The sequence below is a fragment of the Oncorhynchus tshawytscha genome, linkage group LG30 (assembly GCF_018296145.1).
Source record: "Oncorhynchus tshawytscha isolate Ot180627B linkage group LG30, Otsh_v2.0, whole genome shotgun sequence".
Taxonomy (NCBI): domain Eukaryota; kingdom Metazoa; phylum Chordata; class Actinopteri; order Salmoniformes; family Salmonidae; genus Oncorhynchus; species Oncorhynchus tshawytscha.
Window position 1 is genome coordinate 5,111,155 of NC_056458.1, and position 22,246 is coordinate 5,133,400.

General features: G+C 44.3%; 1 protein-coding gene across 1 annotated transcript; it reads left to right on the plus strand.

The window, feature by feature from the left end:
- Positions 1–3,032: 3,032 nt before the first annotated feature.
- Positions 3,033–22,246, plus strand: LOC112228938 (alpha-actinin-3). Its single transcript, XM_024394745.2, has 21 exons — positions 3,033–3,391; positions 13,630–13,744; positions 13,895–14,014; positions 14,137–14,223; positions 14,395–14,482; positions 14,803–14,881; positions 15,737–15,818; positions 17,427–17,512; positions 17,676–17,768; positions 17,875–18,105; positions 18,266–18,413; positions 18,584–18,734; positions 18,849–18,957; positions 19,152–19,292; positions 19,422–19,604; positions 19,799–19,933; positions 20,186–20,365; positions 20,503–20,649; positions 20,744–20,809; positions 21,369–21,527; positions 21,679–22,246. The coding sequence occupies exons 1-21, from the start codon at positions 3,263–3,265 to the stop codon at positions 21,835–21,837; spliced, it is 2,688 nt and encodes an 895-aa protein (XP_024250513.1). The 5' UTR covers positions 3,033–3,262; the 3' UTR covers positions 21,838–22,246.

The window sequence follows — 22,246 nt, forward strand, 5'->3', positions numbered from 1 at the left end:
CGGAGGGAGGTAGGGCTATCGACAACTGTGTCCCACGCATGTTGGGTGAGTAACCAATGCACCACTGACCGGCTCAAATCCACCTACCCCCCCCTCAATCTGCAACACAACGGCCTACCCTCTCACTCTTATCCCATAGCCAATACATCTACAGGCCTACAACACCATGGCCTAGAGAGAACATTCCACAGCTGCATTGGCTTAGAAGATATGAATGCCGAGAGGACACCATTCAGTATTATACCTCCCATATATTGCATTGCAAAGTATATTCTACATTTCCTAATCGCCCGGTTAAATTGTCTAATTGCAATTTGCATACCTTGATTGGGAACCCTTAATGTTATCTCGTGGTTTATTTTTAAAGGGATACTTTGGGATTTTGGCAATGAAGCCCTTTTATCTAATTCCCCAGAGTCGGATGACCTCATGGATACCGTTTTATGTCTCTGCATCCAGTATGTTTCTCGGGGCAATTCTAGCTAGCGTTGGCAACAATGAACATTTATGGTATCTACTAGCATGCCAGCAGTTACCATAGATTTCCAGTCAGCATGCTAATGCTAGTTAGCAATTGCACAAACACCAGTTAGCAACTTCCTTCAAACTGCACGCAGAAGCATAAGAAATGGTATCCACGAGTTCATCTGACTGGGGAAGTAGATAAAGGGCTTCATTGACAAAATCCTGAAGTATACCTTTATGATTTCATAGGCTGCGTTTACACAGGCAGTGCAATTCTGATCTTATGCCACTAATTGGTCTTTTGACTGGGGTCTGACAATCAGACTACACTGTGTACAAAACATTAGGAACACTTGCTTTTTCCTTGAGACTGACCAGGTGAACGCTGTGATCCCTTATTGATGTCACTTGTTAAATCCACTTCAGTCAGTGTAGGTGATGGGGAGAAGACGGGTTAAATAAGGATTTTAAGCCTTGACACTATTAATGCATGGGTTGTGTGTCATTCAGAGGGTGAAAGTTTTAAGTGCCTTAGAACAGGGGTATGGCGCAAGAACTGCCAGTGTGTCAAGAACTACAAGGCTGCTGGGTTTTTCATGCTCTACAGTTTCCCGTGCGTATCAAGAGTGGTCCACCACCCAAAGGACATCCAACCAACTTGACACAACTGTGGGAAGCACTGGAGTCAACATGGGGCCCGAATCCCTGTAGCACGCTTTCGATACCTTGTAGAGTCCGTGCCCCGACGAATTGGGGGCTGTTCTGAGAGCAAAAGAGGGTGCAACTCAATATTTGGAAGGTATTCCTAAAAAGAAATTGTGCGCTCAGCCTACGGTATACCTTGCACAGTTTTGAATCAAAGTTTCCTTACTCATCTGTTACATTCAGGTTCTAAATTGCCACTAACCACATACTACTAAACAATTGTTCTCCAGCTCCCCCTTCTTAATCTTTTGTGCATTGGAATTCCCGACAACATATTTTTTACTAAGGGACTTGTTTGAGCTCATGTGGATTGAGACTGAATAGGATATGTAAGATGAAGCTTTAATAGAAATCAGGGAAACTACTGTAAATCTGTAGCTTAGCGATATTTGTCCATTACAGAAAATGAAATCTACAGGTTGCTGATTGCAGAACCATTTATTTGAAATCTAAAAATGATAATCGCCTGAAATGTTCATTACCTTTTTGACATATTAGATAAATTAAGACCCCATTGTTCTGTGTTACTTGTAAGACTCAATAAATTTACATTTGACACGACCAGTTTGTTTTGGCTAGCCTACTTTTTGACGGGCATGGAGGGACATGTTTACTGAAAGGTTTTGCGTTGCACTATTACTGCGGAGGGTGACTGTGGATTAAAGCGTTTCATATTGGACTTTTATCCTGAGCCTGCAACCCCTGGTTAGTGGCAGTTACCCCCTGGCCCTGTCACACATGGCTACAATAAAGAATGTCATTGGGAATCCTATATTTTACACAGGTAGCCCAATTCTGATCTTATTATCACATATTGGTCTTTTGGCCAATCAGGTCAGCTCTTGGAAAAAGATGTTGAGGTGAAAGATCTGATATGATTGGTCTAAATACCAATTACTGGGGTGAAAAAAATTCTGAATTGGTCTGCTTGTGTAAATGCTGCCAAAGTGATCTGTAGAAAAGTCATGCATTCTATACTGAACAAAAATATGAACACAACATGCAACAATTTAAAAAATGTTACAGTTCATAATATGAGAATCGGTCAATTTAAATAAATCCATTATGCCCTGATCTATGGATTGGGAATACAGATGTGCATGTTGGTCACAGATGCCTTAAAATAGAATGGGTCTCAGGATCTCGTCATGGTATATATTTTTGCATTAAAATTGCTATCGATAAAATGCAATTGTCTTTGTTGTCCGTAGCCTATGCCTGCCCATACCATAACCCCACCACCACCATGGGGCACTCTTCACAACGCTGACATTAGCAAAGCGCTCGTGCGCACACACACACACACACACACACAAGGCCATACACATGATCTGCTGTTGTGAGGCTGGTTGGAGTACTGCCAAATTCTCTTAAACGGAGACTGCTTCTGGTAGAAAAATGAACATTAAATTCTCTGGCAACAGCTCTGGTGGACATTCCTGCAGTCTGCATGCCAATTGCATGCTCCCTCGACTTGAGACATCCATGGCATTGTGTTTGACAACTAAAGTGGCCAGCACAAAGTGCACCTGTTTAATAATGATCATGCCTTTTTAATCAACTTCTTGATATGCCACACCTGTCAGGTGGATGAATTATCTTGAGAAATGCTCACTAACAGGGATGTTAACAAAATTGTGCACAACATTTGAGAACGTTTTTTGTGCATGTGGAACATTTCTGGGATCTTTTATTTCAGCTCATGAAACTTGGGACCAACACTTTAACACATGTTGCGTTGATGTTTTTGTTCAGCGTAGATGGATGCATCTTCAAGAGGCGTAAAGACACGGATATGCACCTCTGGACATCCTGTAGTTATGCCTATATCCTTTTAGGTGTGTCATTAATAGCCTCACGTCGAGTCAGTCGTAATTAACCGGTTGTTACGTGTGTCGTCTCTGACCAGGGGTTGGAGTGCGGTCTTTACTTCGTGCGGTGGGAGTAGCATCTATAGGCAGGAATCTCAAGTCGGGCGCAGCTTTCTCTGCCACAGAAAGTGTCCCTACAAGTTTGCTGGCTTAGGAGTTGAAAGGTGCAAATTAAATTGATTAGGTCGAGGGGATAAGCATCTCCCAAAGGAGACAGCGAAATGACAGCAATCGAAACACAGGTGCAATATGGCTCCTACATGACTTCGGAGCAAGTCTACATGACCCAAGAGGATGATTGGGACAGGGACCTTCTGTTGGACCCTGCCTGGGAGAAACAACAGCGCAAGGTAATATTTTTTTATCGGGTCATATTATTAAGTAGGCTGGCCTACAGGTTGCTTGGCATTATGGAAAATTACATTTCGATCTTGATATCACGTTAAGACTTTATTCTCAATATTCATAATCGGGGCCTATGTAGCCTGCAGGGAGTAACATGGTTAGTGTGATCTCTGGATATGCAAGGAGTTGTCAGGGAACTCATTGATTAAATGATTGCATGCACAATAACATTTTGGGGATGGTTAACATTCTCACTGATCTAAATCAGTACTGGTCATTCATTCACCTGTTTGATTTGGGAAGATTGATTGCACATAATTATACCAGCTTATACTTAAGCCTCTTTTTAATGGTCAGTGCTATCTGGGATCCTTGGGACATTCCTACCCATTAACCATAACCCCTACCAAACCGTAGTCCTTACCTTAACCATTTTAAATGTCAACTTCAATCAGGTAGGGTAGGGACATCCCAAGTATCCCCATAGTTGTCATTGACCGGGGTAGGCTACATTGGTTTCCCATCAGTCTTACAGTTTCTATATTTCAGAGAACTCAACAAAGTGAGAGACCGCAACAGATGGCAACACCAAGACAGTGAAACGTAGAAGTGGCAAGAGCGCTTGCTGCGTTTCAGACCTCCAAATAGACTATTGAACTATAAATACTTAACCTGTACCCCACCCTTTCTATCATGTCCCTTCAGCCCATCAATCCCAACTGCTACTTCTAGCGCTTTGCTTCTTCATCACTCTCTGGGGGTTTGAGAGTACACCGTGGGGGACTTATCCATTAATGGCCCGACATTTCTTTAAGTAAAAACCTCTAGAGCCTCACCATGCCCCTGTGCTGCTATGCCATTGTATGTTTGTCAGTATCACCGCAAATAAGGCTTTTTAACAGCCATCATGCTAAATTCACGCTGTTTGGGGTGCAGACATCTGACCCGGAAGGTCCTCTTCGAGTGCTTAGGGACTGTTTGCACCAAACAGTGAAGAACAAATGTGATGACTGCACAGGCCAACTTATATCACACAAGCCTACGGAAATTCTTGTCGTAGTGGGCCTTGTGATTTCTGTGTTTGTTGCCTGTTACCAGTGGCGTAGTCGGGATGTATAGATATCAATGCATTAATCACGGCACCCAGAACCCAATCAGTCTCTCGCCATAGCCTTAACATAATTAGCTATGACCACATCAGCTCTGACTATGTTGCACTGCACTAAGTAGATGCCCAGGGCCCCTATTTTGTGGATTTTGAGATTTCAGTGCATCGACTATGGTCACCTTTCGCAATTGTGTTTGCGTCCAGTATTTACCTGCAAAAAGTACATATTCATGTATTATACTATGTATGTACAGCTACACCTTTTTATCCATCTTAGGTTTATGGTTGATGACGTAACACGTGTTTTGGTGTTCCCCTGGCTCAGGGTGTAGTTTAGGGATTAGACCTAATCCGTGTTTATGGAGGGCTGTCTGATCCTACCTCTGGTCTCTGGGCCCTGACTGCCACAGGACTGTCTGTCTGTCTACCTACCACCTGTTCGATATCTATTTGGAAAGCCTCTCGAGTGGTGCAATGGTCTAAGGCACTGCATCGCAGCGCTAGCTGTGCCGCTAGAGATCCTGGTTCGAGTCCAGGCTCTGTTGCAGCCGGCCGCGCCCGGGAGATCCCTGGGGCGGTGCACAATTTGGCCCAGCGTCAGCCGTGTTAGGGGAGGTTTTGGCCGGCAGAGATGTTCTTGTCCCATCACGCACTAGTGACTCCTGTGGCGGGCCGGGCGTAATGCTGCTGACACGGTCGCCAGGTGTACGGTGTTTCCCCCCGACATATTGGTAAGGTTGGCTACCAGGTTAAGTGGGCACTGGGTTAAGTGCGGCTTGGCTTGGTTGTGTTTTGGAGGACGCACGGCCTCTCCCGAGTTGTAGCGAAGGGACAAGACTGTATTGGAGACCGCTAAAAAAGGGTTGCTGCATAGATTGCTGGATGCAGCTTCCCATGCAAGGTTTCACACCCCTTCACATGCATTAAGGTGCACAGGTGACATGCTCCGCTTCACATAGGGATTTCGATTATGTGTTATACCCACTTAAAGGAGTAGTTCACTATTTTACAGCTTGATGTTAGATGGTTCCTCACTTTGAAAGTAGTCTATATGGGCCAAGATAAAACTGTAGTCCACGGTTCAGTTCTTTAAATGGCCACTACAAACTTCAGTTAACCTTAGCCAGCACAAGCTAGCAATCAATGGAAGTGACTGTGAGGAACCATCTAACATCGAGTTGTAAAATAGGGAACTACTCCTTTAAGCATCTCTGAAGGAGTTGGGTTATATTGCTTTGCTCACACACTATTACATTTTAGAGCTAGCAAGGGAGTCATTTCACTGTACTTGTGCACGTGACAAAACGTAATACTTGAAAGGTTTTGCTGTATGGATGTTTGTCAGTGATCATTTATGGAACCACAACTGCTTAAATGTTCTGATCACGTTTCAATCACTTATCTTTTTCCAGCACATGAACCAGTGCGATGTGTGTGTTCTAGTCCACTAATTGCTGTGTGAAATTACCAGCCTCTAAAACCATATCATCTCATTGTCTTATTGCGTAGTTATCAATTGGCTTTCCATGCCTCCACTGCATAGTCATTGAATATTGTAACACCCTGATACAGTATGATGGAATGCAGTAAATGCTTTTGGGTGGTCCTGGCCCACCCTGTTTGTGATGAACTACAAGCCTGGCTAGCAATGAACTACAGCCAAATACGCCAATTACAACTTCCTATAGTCAACGCAATCTATTATTAACTCGTAGAAATGGTGATAACATCAGGTGTATCTTGTCTCGCCTATTCACCTGTCATATCTATTTATTTTCTCCCAAGGGTAACTCAAACTATGTGACTGTGAAATCATTCAATAGATTCATTTGAGCCGTTTTTCTACATTCTGAAAGACGAGCAGGGAATTATGGGGGCTGACTCTGTCGGGAGGGAGGGAGGGCACGATGGGGGAGCCTCTTACAGGCTGTGGAGGGAGGTGGCTGAGAAAGCCATCAGTATGATCAAATGGCAGTTGCTATTCCGGAAGAGGTGTCCTTGTAGGGCCAGCTTCTATAAACTGCCTGGTGTGGCCCAGTAGGCCAATGGGGGTGGGGAGTTATCGGTATCAGGAGTCGAGGTCACGCAGGTATTTCTGATGACCCCATATGAATTGCTTTACAATTGCAAGGGTGCATGGCAAAGGCCTTACTTTACACTAGGCAAGTGTCCAGAATGGTGGCATAACTCGGCGATGGCAGAGAAGAGCCCCAATAAAAACATTTCCAAGCATCTCATTCACTGATTATTGTCTTCCATTAATTGTAAACGGCAGAATTTTGATGTATTGTATTTTGTGTGGTATCTGTCTAATGAGATGCAAAATGTACTGCTTGTAGTAGTACCAATGCTACGTTGTTGCTTGTTGCATAATGCTTTTGGCTCATCTGATTTTTTTTTTAGTGAGCGTCATTTATAAATCCTTGTCTTTCAATGGATACCATGTTGCATCATCCATAGTTGCATGGAAGCCTCCATATGTCTGTACAGTCTCATAAGACTCACTGTACTTTCGACACCAGAAGGCCTACAAATGATGCTGACGCTAGCCCTTTAGCAGTTATAAATAGTCCATGGAGTTTCTGCAGCCTTCTCAAATGCTGGCAGACATGCACGCAGTGCCCGTTGACTCAATGAGCTGCCGGGGCGCCACACTAGTTGACATGCTGTAAGTTATTATGCAATAGTAATTAGCCTGGTCCCAGATCTCTTTGTGCTCTTGTCAGCGCCATTGCTGTCATTGTCAAGCCAAACATAACAATGAGTGACGGGGAGTTGGCATGATAGCACGAACAGACTGGCACTTTTCTTTTAGGCATTTTGTCACCTCGGTTAATTCCGAACTCTAATCTCAAACAATTGTCAGTTTCTCGATTTTGCGTAGTCTGTCTGAAATGAGACCTCTTGTATACGGTCTGACATGTAATGTGGTAGTGCGTATAACTATGTAGGGATGGGATTATCATTTTATAGCAGTGATGGCTATATGTTATAGCAGTGATGCCCTCCCGCATGTTTTTAGAAATGATCATTCCATGGAGATGCAGACAGGATAGAGGATGTCTGTTGCATTTTGATAGTCACTTGGTGCTTAGTACTCAGTCTATATAATGGGTTTATTAACATTAACACATTAACATTAACCAAACCTATACAAGAAGTGGTGTGGAACAGGAACTATAACCATTCAACAACTCACCTCAGACTTAACACGGGTATGCCATGCTTGTAGTGAAGGAACAATTTGGCACCGTGTTGCCTGCTTTGGGGATGCTCTCATTCTTTCCTCAGAGATGACACTGTGGTACCAACATAACACGTCTACTCGTAGCCCCTTACTGCTGCAAACAAACCAATATTCCATGCATGCTTTTGGCTGTACACCTAAATGTAATACATTTATCTCCACGGTGGTGAAGAGACCCTTGCTTTGACGTGATTGTTTTGTGCTTTAGGTTGTGATTATGGATCCTTACACGTTAATTTCATCATCTAATACATTGTTTACAACTCTTGCCAAAGCCTTTGAGGAGTGAAGTGAGTGACTAGTCATCTCTTTTTGTGTTGTAGAAAAACTAATCAATTTTCAAATAAGGCTGTAACGTAACAAAATGTGGAAAAATTCAAGTGGTCTGAATATTTTCGAAGTCCACTGCATATTACCATAGTAATTTACACTGATTACAAGCGTTGTGAAACGCATATTAAACACAAACTCACTGGAATGTTATCGCTTATAGTATGTGTTGTTATTGAAAAAAGACCATCGACAAGGATTCTAATTCTTAAACTGATCTGGGCAGTAATAGAGAATTGTGGATTAGAGTAGTGCTAGCAAAGCAATTCAAGCAGAAAGGGACTGGCAACCAAGCGTTCATTATATGCTGGCAACTCAGAGGTAACTGGTAGTCATGGAAATGGTGGCAGTACATACAATACATTTTGGGGGGAAATATTGATGCTGATGTGTAACGGTCCTCTTCTATTTCTTGCATGATGGGAGTGTTGGAATGTAGTGATTTGGTGACACTGCTGTTATTTAGCTAAATGCTAGACTCAAATGTATATTTGATAGGTTTAGGGAAAATATGATTTTGAATGGAAATCAATTATTGGTGTGTTTGCGTGTGTACACTAAGCCTATACAACCTCGTGTATGAGTCAGTGTGTCCAGCTATTGTAGATATTCATGAGTGTTTGTGTGCTCATGTTTTCTTTGTGTGTGCAGATACCTGTCTGTTTCCTCCGTCTGAGCCGTCAGGCTTACGTGTGCCATGCCATTGTATTAAGCGTGCAGGCCCCGTATTCTTACCCACAAGGCAATTCAACAGAATGACGCTGAGACTCCCATTTCTCACTTTAACACACTGCCAAACAAAAAACATTGATTGCAAAGTTTTAAAAAACCATGCAGCTATATGCACAAGGACAACTTTGAACCATTTCCACAAAAAAACACTTCCTTGCAGAACATTGCAGATGTAAGGTTTGGTAACAGAATGACAGTCACATCTCCCTCCGTTTGTGACCACGTTTTCACAAAACGTATCTACTCTGAGTTAAGAGGCAAAGATGTCAGCAGGAAGAATGGTGGTGTCGGCTATCAAATGACACCTTGAGTTTGAAAAAAATCTATTTGGGTTATTGAACTACAGTAAGTGAAGTGGATTAACACCCGGTAACAGAATGACATTATGGATCCCTGTTCTGTACTATACAGAAATACATCATTATGAATCTCATTCTCTTCATGGTGATGTATCCTGAGTAGGTACATAAAGGTAGAAAATGTTTTATATCCTTCTTTGCATGTTTGTGGATTGTTCTACACACTGGCTATTATTCTAATGAACAAGACCACATTCTGTCGGTCCTGAGCAGAACCAAGTCTTTACAACTACTTTTTAACATCCACGGGAGTCCGCTGTCAGTCGGTGTGCAATGGGTCAGAGGGTTTGTTACAGTAACTGGAAAGAGGGTAGGTGTCAGTAAGAGCCGGGAGAGGTGACATTGACTGGAGAGACCGGGAGGGAGAGTGTTGTCCAGACTGATTTCACACTCTTGCTTTGACCACCACGCGACATAAGGCAAATTAAATCGATTATGAGCTGAGCATAACAGTAGGCCAGTGGAATGGAGGACAGTAGCAGGTGACCCAACTGTGGTTTGTGACGACTACGAATTCTCATTGTAGCCAATTCAGTTGCAGTCCTTCTGTTACAGATTTGAGTCATTCTGTTAGATTTGAGTCATTCTGTTAGATTTGAGTCATTCTGTTAGATTTGAGTCATTCTGTTAGATTTGAGTCATTCTGTTAGATTTGAGTCATTCTGTTAGATTTGAGTCATTCTGTTAGATTTGAGTCATTCTGTTAGATTTGAGTCATTCTGTTAGATTTGAGTCATTCTGTTAGATTTGAGTCATTCTGTTAGATTTGAGTCATTCTGTTAGATTTGAGTCATTCTGTTAGATTTGAGTCATTCTGTTAGATTTGAGTCATTCTGTTAGATTTGAGTCATTCTGTTAGATTTGAGTCATTCTGTTAGATTTGAGTCATTCTGTTAGATTTGAGTCATTCTGTTAGATTTGAGTCATTCTGTTACAGATTTGAGTCATTCTGTTACAGATTTGAGTCATTCTGTTACAGATTTGAGTCATTCTGTTACCAATCTGCTAACAGAATGAGGCATTTTAATCCCTTAATACATCATAAACCCAAGTGTTATCAGTAAAAACATGGACTAATTGGTAGGTCTTCCTTTTACTTGTTACTTCTGTGAACTTTCATTATTCTCCCCCATGAGGGAGAGAAATGAGAAAATATCCCGAACGACAACACTAGGCAATATAATATATATATATATATATGTTATTAGTTGGCAGGGGTCTTTAATTCAACATTATGTTTTGATGGATTTCTAATACATTTTAAGACTTTTTCTGTTAGCTGTTTTCTAAGACCCCTTTTCCATCTGACTAGAAATCAAAGCCTTTGCTTATTCCACATTTTTTGGATGGAACATTTTGGGAAAATGTATATATGCCTTAATTTCAACAACGACAACAAAAATAGACTCCTCGCTTTAAATTGACACCAAATTTGATGCACTCCTATGAACTTCACATGTTAGTGCTCATGGGGCTTTTTACATGGAAATGCCCCCACTAACAACAAGGGTTAGTAGAGAGCAGGTGGGCTCCTGCCAGATGACTCAGGCCTGCATGCCTGTGGAGGGTGCTAATCCCAGTGCCAGCCCAGCTCCTTGGAGTACCAGACCAAGGGCCACAGTCTCTCACTGGCCTTAGCCCCATACCTAGCCTCGTTTCCCAGGCTTCCTCACATTCAAGTGATGAATGAGACTTGGAAGGATGACATGGCAGGACTAAAGCCCCAGACTCGCTATGTTACCAACATGTTCCACAATGATAGGTATTTTATTTTTCCCATAGTTCCCTCTGGTTTGAGGTAATAGGTTGGAGAAGCTGTTGCCCTCAGTGACGGCAACAGGCATCATTTCTGGTGGAGTTTCTTTGCTTCAATGCTCAGTTTTAGCATTTTTCTGAAGGATGGTTTAGCCTGGAAGTTGTATTAACACAGTGCTAATACAAGCGCTTGTAATATAGTCGTGGCTTGGTACAGTCACTCTCAGCTAGAGAAAGAGTTGCTCAATTACTGAATGGCATGGTGTGCCGGTATGGGAATTTGTGTTATGTGAGTTTAATGTAATGTTTAATGGTTCAGCTTTAGAAACAGGTCATTGAGACACTCATTTTGTGGTGAGGCCTTGTTTGTTATTCTGGCTTTATGTGCAATTGATATTTGGACATGAGTTACACCCCCCCCTCCCCCAGCGAGCTCAGAACACAACTCAGTAAAGTTGTAGTTCAACACTGGTTATGAATTAGTCCAGAGTTTGCTTAACAAGGTAGGTGTCGGTTAGGGATAGGCCATGTTGTTGTGTCAATATGAATGCCTCTTTTGGTCCAAGTCATTTTTTTGTGTCTTCTTTTTTTCTCTTTTTTTTTTACCTGTGTCATACATATGAGATCCATTCCATGTTAATATTCTTTCCACAGTTCATTTTTTGTTATTCCTTTTTACAAGTGAATTAAACATAATGATCGTTAGGAGTTGATCCATCATCAATACGAAGGTTTTCATTTTAATGAATTCACCGGTAATAAAGAGGTTTTGCAAGAGTGGTCACTGCCTTTCACTGATTTTAAAAAGGATAAAAGGTTAATGATTGTATATTCCCATCCCAAATCTCCAGTGGGCGAGATAGCTTTTCAGTAACACCTAACATTGAGAGTTGTTCAAAAGCCCCCCTCTCTTTTTTCCCAGCATTCCCTTTCCCCACACTGTTGGTTGAGAGTGTCTGCTGCAGGAATGCTGTGCTGTCAGCTGTCCCCTGGCTATCCGATATAGCCTCCTACACCCACTCATCCGCCTCCCTTCTCCTCCTTCTCTCCCCCCTCCTCCAACCCGGTCTAAAATTGGGCATCAATGGCAGTAGAGGGTGATTTGGGGGGTAGACACCTGCTGCGGAAGAGTCTCCTCTTCCAGCTTTAAATCAAATTACATTGGGCCTGAGCATTCTTCAGTCTCTCCATTTCGTCCCTCTTTCCCTCTCATGATCTCTCACTCCAGTTTATGGAAAACGGCACATGCTGTGTTATCGATTTCTTAAGCCCATAGATAAATACAAAACAGATTGGTCTTCACAACTTCCAACAGCTTCACTCTAGGATCAGTCCTTCCCACAGATTTTCACGTGTTCAAAATAGTATCCATTACTATGTACTCTTCAAAATGTATAAAAGCTGTATCACAGTCTTAGAAAAATAGGTAAATCCCGTACTCATAAATGAATGGGCGTACTGTATCATTTACCCCATGCTTTTTTGTTGTCTCTAAATGATTTATATTTTTCAACAATATAATACAAAGACAATACGAACGGTACCTCCCCATCAGTGGGTGCTCTGGTCAGTGGGTGGGCTCGCCCCGAGACACCGGCAGGATGAACCCCGTAGCCTGAAGGGATTTTCCATGGGCGAGAAGGACCAAGCCCCGCCCAACGCCCGGGCGGGCACGGAAGTGAGTGCACCCACAACCAGCAGTAACAGAGGTTACACCGCGAAAACAAAATATTAATAACGTCGCAAAGCATACAATAATCACATCCACCCTCACCCCTGATTGGAGGATCTCAAATATTTATACTGTGTATGTATTAATTCCAACCTTCAGACAGACTCAGATCAACCCATATTTCCCAGTAAATGGTCTTTCTACCATTTTCCTCTTTCAATACATCTCTCCGTTCTACCATGGTGTCTCACTAGGGGACTTGAACCTCCCCATCTGCAACATTTCTGCTGAAATTGCCCCAAAAATAACTGACCCTTTACCCAACAGCACAATTATATTTCCTATTGACTAACTGTGGTCCTTCAAATCCCCCAACAATACAGTTTGCAGGTCCAACCACAACCATTCCTGGACCTGATTCCAAAAACAAGCCAACGATGGACAGTATCAAGAGGGATGATCTATCGATTCTGTTTCTGCGTGGCAGAGTCTGCACCGCTCTGACTGTTCAATGCCCCCATACACTGAGCATTCTTGTTATAGCGAGGATTTTACATAATAGCTTCATTTGAAAAGAACGAATTTGATGCTGTTTTTGTATATCAGTTCATAAACCTGATGCCATGCTATTGGGACATCGGAAATATGTTCCTCAACTATCTTGACTTTTATGCCGCATAGTTTTACTCTTATGTCTTTGTAATAACATTCGTACCGAAGGGGTGGTTGTTGTAGTTTTAGCTTTAAAGTCTGTTATACTGTTCTACACAGTCGACAGCTGTTATACACCGTCTACATTGGTTATGACAGATGGCATCTCATTTATGAGATCATTGTGTACTGCAGCTTTCAAGTGGATTATTTTTCTAGAATTTGAAGTAACCAAAGTAGGATCAGTAGTAACTTAGATATATTGACCCAAAACCCCTGAAAAGACACATGGTGCTCTCCTGTTAAAGGCGTTGTCATAAGTGAGGCATAATGGATTTTGGCCTAAAATATTATGAAGTATTCTAACACACACTCTCTCTCTCTCTCAGACCTTCACCGCCTGGTGCAACTCTCACCTGCGTAAAGCGGGCACACAGATTGAGAACATTGAGGAGGACTTCAGGAATGGACTCAAACTCATGTTGCTGTTGGAGGTCATCTCAGGTAGTTGGACCCCACAGGCAGATGGCTCAATTACTGTCCAACATTGACGTTTCACTCTTTTTTGCATGGTGAAATGTCTAAATACACTTCACAATTTCCATTCACTTACATTAATCTAACTCGTGTGTGTGTGTGAATGTGAATGTGCAGGTGAAAGGCTTCCCAAGCCAGACAAAGGCAAAATGCGTTTCCACAAAATCGCCAACGTGAACAAGGCCCTGGACTTCATCTGCAGCAAGGGAGTCAAGCTGGTGTCCATCGGCGCAGAGGGTGAGACTTGCCCCGAAACCCTGAAACCCTAAACTTCTCATATTGCTCATCTACTTCCTGCAAATGTATTTCCACATCTTATGTGTCTATCCTCCGATCTAACTGACCCTTGACCTCGGCAGAGATTGTGGATGGTAATGTGAAGATGACCCTGGGGATGATCTGGACCATCATTCTGCGTTTCGCCATCCAGGACATCTCTGTAGAGGGTGAGCACTCTTCAAAGACACAAAAACAATCCCCTCTGAGCACCTTACAATTCGTCAGTCATATATGTGACATATGCAATAGGCATTTCTCATGGTTAGGGTTATTTCTATGCTATAAACGGATCAAACATTAAAAATAAAATTCTACCTTACATCATTGTGTGTGTTCAGAGACCTCTGCTAAGGAGGGGCTATTGCTGTGGTGCCAGAGGAAGACTGCCCCCTACAGGAATGTCAATGTGCAGAACTTCCACATCAGGTGAGCAGCCACTACTCTGTTCTGGTCACATAGCTGGCTCACAACATGTCACATGCATTCTGTAGTCACTGATATGTGTTTTAGTCATGGTTTACATCCTGATTCAGAACATTACAATGTTCTGAATCTGCGCAGTTGTTAGAGGAGATTCTTCATCTCACTGTTACACTTTCACATTTTCTTCTCTCTCCTTCACACATCCTGTGTTTACCTCTTTCACAGATCCTATGCATTCATCTCTTTTTGTTCCTCCTTTTCGTCTTTGATTGATTTGTATATCATTCTCTCCATCTATCTCTCTCCCTGGGTCTGTGTCTCAGTTGGAAGGATGGCCTGGCACTGTGTGCCCTCATCCACAGACACAGACCTGACCTCATTGACTACTCCAAACTGCGCAAGGTGCTGTCACTCTTCCCACCCACATCCCTGCATGATTGGTCCGTACCTCCCTGGTCCACACTCAGCCAGTCTCTCCACTTGCCCACACAAACATCACTCAAACAGCCCGCACCATTGTCCACACCCGTAGTCTACTCTGAACCTTTTGTAATGTTTTTTTTTTGTTGGTCATTTTGATTCTTCTAAAAGCTCTTTTGTTCTCTAACTGAACAGTGGTGAGGCTGGAGGAACTGGCATAGACAACTGAACTGTGCTTTGGCTAACATTACTGACGGACCGATTCTGTTAAGACACTGGCTTGAAGTAACAATCGAATACCTGCTCGAGATGGTTCAGTGTACTATTCTTTAAAACAGTGCATGTTTTATGAATTGACACAACAACAAAAAAAGACCTTGAAATGATCCAGCATCATCATCTTGAGGGAATGACTAAAATGTCAATAATGCATGGAGTGGCTTCAGACGTGATTACAATGTGATGGACTATGATAACTAATTCAATCTTAGTTATATTATCTTTAAACGTCATGAAACAACAACAAAAAACAAGGACCAAGGCACTATTCATATAATTAAACAGCTTATAATTACAATTTATAATGTTCAACGCTACAAAGATTTGAGAACTCTGACATGTTTCGGCAGCGTTGCTTTCGCCAGGGAGTACAGTGATGCACCATCTTCTTTTGAACAGACCGTGTTCCAAACAGTATTTTGAAACAATAGAAAATAAACAATAGAAAGCGAGCTGCCGACGTAGTTCAGAATGTCTGAGTGCATCCTGTCTGTTTGAACTAGTGCTGGTCTTTAGCCTCTTACTCACCGAGTCCTGTGTGTGTGTGTGTGTGTGTAGGATGACCCCATGGGCAATCTCAACACTGCCTTCGAGGTAGCAGAGAAGTACCTGGACATCCCCAAGATGTTGGATGCTGAAGGTGAACCACATTTCTTACAGAACTCCAAGAATCTAAGTTATACAGCGCATTCGGAACGTATTCGGACCCCTTGGCTTTTCCCACATTTGTGTTACGTTACAGCCTTCTGCATTTCCCTCATCAATCTGCACACCATATCCCATAATGGCAAAATGCGAAAACGGCTTTTTAGAAATTTGATCAAGTCTAAAAAATTAAAAAATATATTTTTTAAACAAATTACCTTATTTACATAAGTATTCAGACCCTTTACTATGAGACTCAAATTTGAGCTCAGGTGCATCCTGTTTCCATTGATTGTCCTTAGCATGTTTGTACAACTTGATTGGAGTCCACCTGTGGTAAATTCATTTAATTGGACATTATTTGGAAAGTCACACACCTGTCTATATAAAGTCCCACAGTTGACAGTGCATGTCAGAGCAAAAACCAAGCATTAAGGTCGAAGGAATTGTCGTTAGAGCTCTGAGACAGAATTGTCTCAAGGCACAGGTCTGGGGAAGGTAAATGAAAAATGTCAGCATTAAAGGCCCCATCATTCTTAAATTGAAGAAGTTTGGAAGCACCAAGAATCTTCCAAGAGCTGGGCCGCCCGGCCAAATTGAGCAATCAGGGGAGAAGGGCCTTGGTCAGTGAGGTGACCAAGAAACCAATGGTCACTCTGACAGAGCTCCAGAGTTCCTCTATGGAGATGGGAGAACCTACCAGAAGGACAACCATCTCTGCAGAACTCCACCAATTAGGCCTTTATGATAGAGTGGCCAGACGGAAGCCACTCCTCAGTAAAAAGCACATGACAGCCTGCTTGGAGTTTGCCAAAAGGCACCTAAAGACTCTGACCATGGAAAAACAAGATTCTCTGTTCTGATGAAACCAATAATGAACTCTTTGGCCTGAATGCCAAGCGTCACGTCTGGAGGAAACCTGGCACAATCCCTACGTTGAAACATGGTGGTGGCAACATCATGCTGTGGGGATGTTTTTCAGTGGCAGGGACTGGGAGACTAGTCAGGATCGAGGGAAAGATGAACAGAGCCAAGCACAGAGAGATCCTTGACAAAAACCTGCTCAAGACCTCAGACTGGGGGCGAAGGTTCACCTTCCAACAGGACAACGACCTTAAGTACTCAGCCAAGACAACGCAGTAGTGGCTTCGGGACAAGTCTCTGAATGTCCTTGAGGAGCCTGGACTTGAACCCGATCAAACATCTATGGAGAGACCTGAAAATAGCTGTGCAGCGATGTTTCCCATCCAATCTGACAGAGCTTGAGAGGAACTGCAGAGAAGAATGGGAGAAACACCCCAAATACAGGTGTGCCAAGCTTGTAGGGTCATACTCAAGAAAACTCGAGGCTGTAATCACTGCCTAAAGGGTGATATTTCAGTTTTTTTGTGTGAATACATTTGCAAAAATATTTAGAATAAGGCTGTAACCTAACAAAATGTGAAATATGTTGAGGGCTTTGAATACTTTCCTGAATGCACTGTAGCATTAAGACGGATCATAGTTGCTGACAAAAAGCGCTCATATTGTCTGAACCAGAATGAGGAACAAATGTTTTCTCTGGACAACGATGGCAATAATTTAGACTTTCTTTCCATTTGAGATATTGTGAACACCCCAAAGCCCGACGAGAAAGCCATCATGACCTATGTGTCCTGCTTCTATCATGCCTTCGCTGGAGCCGAGCAGGTGAGGTTCACCCAAGAAATTACTGGGAGTTTATATATGGAGTGTGCGACTCACTTTTATTTGTTATAGTTTGAGGTTTCCTCACTGACCACCATTCTACGTAGCCTTTCCCCTTAGAGGTCCAGCCTGGACATCCTCCCTGACCTCTCTTCTTGTGTCCTAGGCCGAGACGGCTGCCAATAGGATCTGCAAGGTGCTGGCTGTCAACCAGGAGAACGAGAAACTCATGGAGGAGTATGAGAAGCTGGCCAGTGAGGTGAGTGTGCAGCCTTTTTAGTTTGACCCGTTCTCGGTCCATTCCAAATGTCTCTGTGTTAAGATGGCTTCAGTGGAGGCATCTCGGTACTACCCTCTCCCCTTAGCTGCTGGAGTGGATCCGTCGCACCATCCCCTGGCTGGAGAACCGTGTGGCCGAGCAAACCATGCGCGCCATGCAGCAGAAGCTGGAGGACTTCCGTGACTACCGTCGCGTCCACAAGCCTCCCAAGGTGCAGGAGAAGTGTCAGCTGGAGATTAACTTCAACACCCTGCAGACCAAGCTGAGGCTGAGCAACAGGCCAGCCTTCATGCCCTCCGAGGGCAAGATGGTGTCGGTACGTCCCCCCCTCCCCCACAGCCACCCCTCCCGTTAACCCGCCCTTTCACTCTTATTACAGTCATCTGGTCCCACTCTTATTACAGTCATCTGGTCCCTTGTCTGTCGTGTTCTCATTCACTGAGCCCCTGGTTTGTCTCGGACTTGTCTCCCCTCAGGACATTGCCAATGCCTGGAAGGGTCTGGAGCAGGTAGAGAAGGGCTATGAGGAGTGGCTGCTCACTGAGATCCGCCGCCTGGAGAGGCTGGACCACCTGGCTGAGAAGTTCAAGCAGAAGTGTTCCCTGCATGAGTCCTGGACCTCAGGTATGGGAGATGGCTCTTTCCATTTCCGAGGGGAGACTCTCAATGATCTCAAATCAAGTGGAGGGTTTGTGTTGTTTAGGTTGTAAAAATCCTGCTCTGAACTTTGTAATAGCTGTAAATGGATTTCTACTTGTGTTTTAGTCAAGTGTGTGTCTCTCTGTGGCCCTCAGGTAAGGTGGAGCTGCTGTCCATGAAGGACTATGAGTCTGCCTCACTGATGGAGATCCGTGCCCTGATGAGGAAGCACGAGGCGTTTGAGAGCGACCTGGCCGCCCACCAGGACAGAGTGGAGCAGATTGCTGCCATCGCCCAGGAGCTCAAGTAAGAAAGAGCGAGGGAAAAGAGAGCCACTGAGAGACAGACTGATCGAATGATAAAGATGTGGCCTGAAATTACTCCGATGCTAGCTCCAATCTCATATTCTTCATGTCCTAGTGAGCTGGACTATCATGACGCCGTCACCATCAACACCCGCTGCCAAGGTATTTGCGACCAGTGGGACAACCTGGGCACCTTGACCCAGAAGAGGAGAGACTCACTGGAGGTACCCTGGAGACAGACAGGCATTACCCTATTTCTCACCTCCACATAACACCGTGCCTTCCTACCCTCTATATAACCTACCTTACTTCCAGTAAATAGGCTTCGGAAGTTGTCTTTTTCTCACCCTCCATACAAGTCTGGGATGACCTCAATTACCAGGTGATAACACCGACTGGCTTTTGTGTGTTTTTTCAGCGTGTGGAGAAGCTGTGGGAGACCATCGACCAGCTGTACCTGGAGTTCGCCAAGAGAGCAGCCCCCTTCAACAACTGGATGGACGGAGCCATGGAGGACTTGCAGGACATGTTCATTGTGCACAGCATTGAGGAGATTCAGGTAGGAAGCAAAGAGAGGGAGGGGGCATGATAGGTGGGGGGGGCAGCATTCTTGTTACATCCATTTATCATTCCTTCCCTCCTTCACTTTCTCCTCTTCGTCATTCCCTTTGCTCCTCCTCTTCCTCAGAGTCTGATCACAGCCCATGACCAGTTCAAGGCCACTCTGCCAGAGGCTGATAAGGAGCGCGTTGCAACCATGGGCATCCAGAATGAGATCGTGAAGATCGCTCAGACCTACGGCATCAAGCTGTCAGGAGTCAACCCCTACACCAACCTTTCCCCCCAGGACATCACCGACAAATGGGATGCTGTGAGTACATGTCCATCTCTTTTTGATATTGTCTGCTCAGGGAGAGGGATTGACCCCTCTCGTTCTAGAGACGTTCTAAACAAACTCAATGCAACGATTCTTTGGTTATCATTCAAACTTTTTACACGGATCCATCAGGATGCCTCAAGCTCCAGGTCCAGTAACCAATTTTGTCCTTTATCTGCTGTGTGTAGGTGAAACACCTGGTGCCCCTCAGGGATCAGATGCTGCAGGAGGAGGTGGCCAGGCAGCAGTCCAACGAGAGGCTGAGGCGCCAGTTCGCTGCCCAGGCCAACATCATTGGACCCTGGATCCAGACCAAGATGGAGGTAACCAATACCCCACAGCTCAAACTCACATCTTCATTAGATTATTCCAGATCTGTTTTATGAGTGTTCAAGCATATCCTCTCAAGACAAAGTCGACGAATCCTGTATTTTAACACCTTTTATGTGATGTGTATGTTTGGTTTGATTCTATGGAACCCAGGACTCCCTTTAAAACAGTTGCTATCTTGGCTGAATAAATTAAATGAATGAATCGTCATTGTACTCTAACACAGCCCCTCTTTCCTCCTGTAGGAGATCAGCCACGTGTCTGTGGACATCGCCGGCTCCCTGGAGGAACAGATGAGCAACCTGAAGCAGTACGAGCAGAACATCATAAACTACAAGTGCAACATCGACAAGCTGGAGGGAGACCACCAGCTCAGCCAGGAGTCCCTCATCTTCGACAACAAGCACACCAACTACACCATGGAGGTATTGCCGCGGGGTTCCCATCTTTATGTCCTCCTCTCCCCACCTTCTCTCTCTCTCCTCTCTCCCTGTCTGTATTGTAGACCTCTGTGAAGTCTTCTGATTCTATAATCCTATATTCTCCCCTCTCCTCCTCTCAGCATGTGCGTGTGGGCTGGGAGCAGCTCCTGACCACCATTGCCCGCACCATCAACGAGGTGGAGAACCAGATCCTGACCCGAGATGCCAAGGGCATCAGCCAGGAGCAGCTCAACGAGTTCAGAGCCTCATTCAACCACTTTGACAGGGTAAGACCGAGCTTGCGCTAGGAATCGTTACGCTTAACATTTACATCCCTTTCCTGCCCATGTGGCTTAGTGATCTTTGTTTTTCCTTTTGTAGAAGAGAAATGGTATGATGGACCCAGATGACTTCCGTGCCTGTCTCATCTCCATGGGATACGATCTGGTGAGTCGGACTGCTTCAGGACCAGTGTTGACAACTTAACGACTTTGTTTTTTCACATGCCCTCCAGTGACTTTTATTGGTAAATAATTCTAGCCACAAATTCCTCTACTTTTCAGGCTGCGGACGGTTTTGAGACTGAGGGGTTTCTATATGGTTTTGACAGCATTTAGCGACTTTTTCACTCAATTCTGCTGCAAATGAGAGTGGGAGAAGCTGTCTGTGTAACAGAAGTTACAGCAACGGAGCACACATTGGCAGAAAAGCACAAATGGAGGGGGTGTGCAGCGGGAGAGGGGGGCGAAAACGCTATGCCGGGCAGAGAAGCACAAGGAGAGGGGCTGAAAACGCTATGCCGGGGACCACAGCTTTTACAAGGCAAATTGATGCCGTGACTTCATCGGAGCCAATAGCAGATCTCACTGAAATTGTTGGCAACACTGTTCAGGAGCCAGTCATTTGAGGCAATGGACATACAGTGCATTAGTTTCTCTGTGTGAGTAATTATTTGTTGTACTTATATAATAATTTCTTCCTTTCTCTCTCTCTCTCTATCCCCCAGGGTGAGGTGGAGTTTGCCCGCATCATGACGCTGGTGGATTCCAACAACACAGGTGTGGTGACCTTCCAGGCCTTCATCGACTTCATGACCCGCGAGACGGCCGAGACAGACACCGCCGATCAGGTCATGGCCTCATTCAAGATCCTGGCCTCTGACAAGGTGAGTTGGGCAGCACCAGTATTGCACCTATATTCTTCTGCGAAGTCTTTCACATGGAGCCACTGATCACATGGAGCCACTGATTCTGATTTTGTGATGTCGGTGGTGGGACCCTTGATAACCCTTGTTGACCTGCGTCCTCCCCTCCCAGACATACATCACAGTGGAAGAACTGCGCAGGGAGCTGCCCCCAGAGCAGGCCGACTACTGCATCAGCCGCATGACCAGTTACATCGGCAGCGGCGCGCCCCCAGGCGCCCTGGACTACATCTCCTTCTCCAGTGCCCTGTACGGAGAGAGCGACTTATAAACACAACCCAGACCCTCTACTGTTCTGTTCTCCTTACCCTGTCCCAACCATACCCACATACTGTACACACGCCCCTCCTCCAACCCACCCAACTCCAAGACCACCCACAGGCTTTGCTCCGATGCCCTGAACTTCATTAGTAACCATCAGGTCAACCAAGAACCATTGAGAGAGCAAATATGAACTTTCACAATATCAGGATTCCTATATTCGTCACTGTGCAGTTTATGATTTCGCAATGTTTTGGCCCAGCAAGGCCACTAGACTGTGAGTAGTTAAACTGAGGCATTTGTGTCAGGACCTTTTTATTCTCATTGACTAAGGCACTAGGAGCAAAGCCGCCCTCATACTCATTCGGGCGACTTTTGTTTTGGAGAAGGGAAAAAATTAAAGTACTTTAAGGAAGGAA

Coding starts and splice junctions, on each gene's coding strand:
- LOC112228938 (XM_024394745.2), top strand. CDS start 3,263: ATGACAGCAATCGAAACACAGGTGCAATATGGCTCCTACATGACTTCG. Junction 15,819..17,426: donor CAAGATGTTGGATGCTGAAG/GTGAACCACATT, acceptor TTTCCATTTGAG/ATATTGTGAACACCCCAAAG. Junction 19,934..20,185: donor GGATCCAGACCAAGATGGAG/GTAACCAATACC, acceptor TTCCTCCTGTAG/GAGATCAGCCACGTGTCTGT.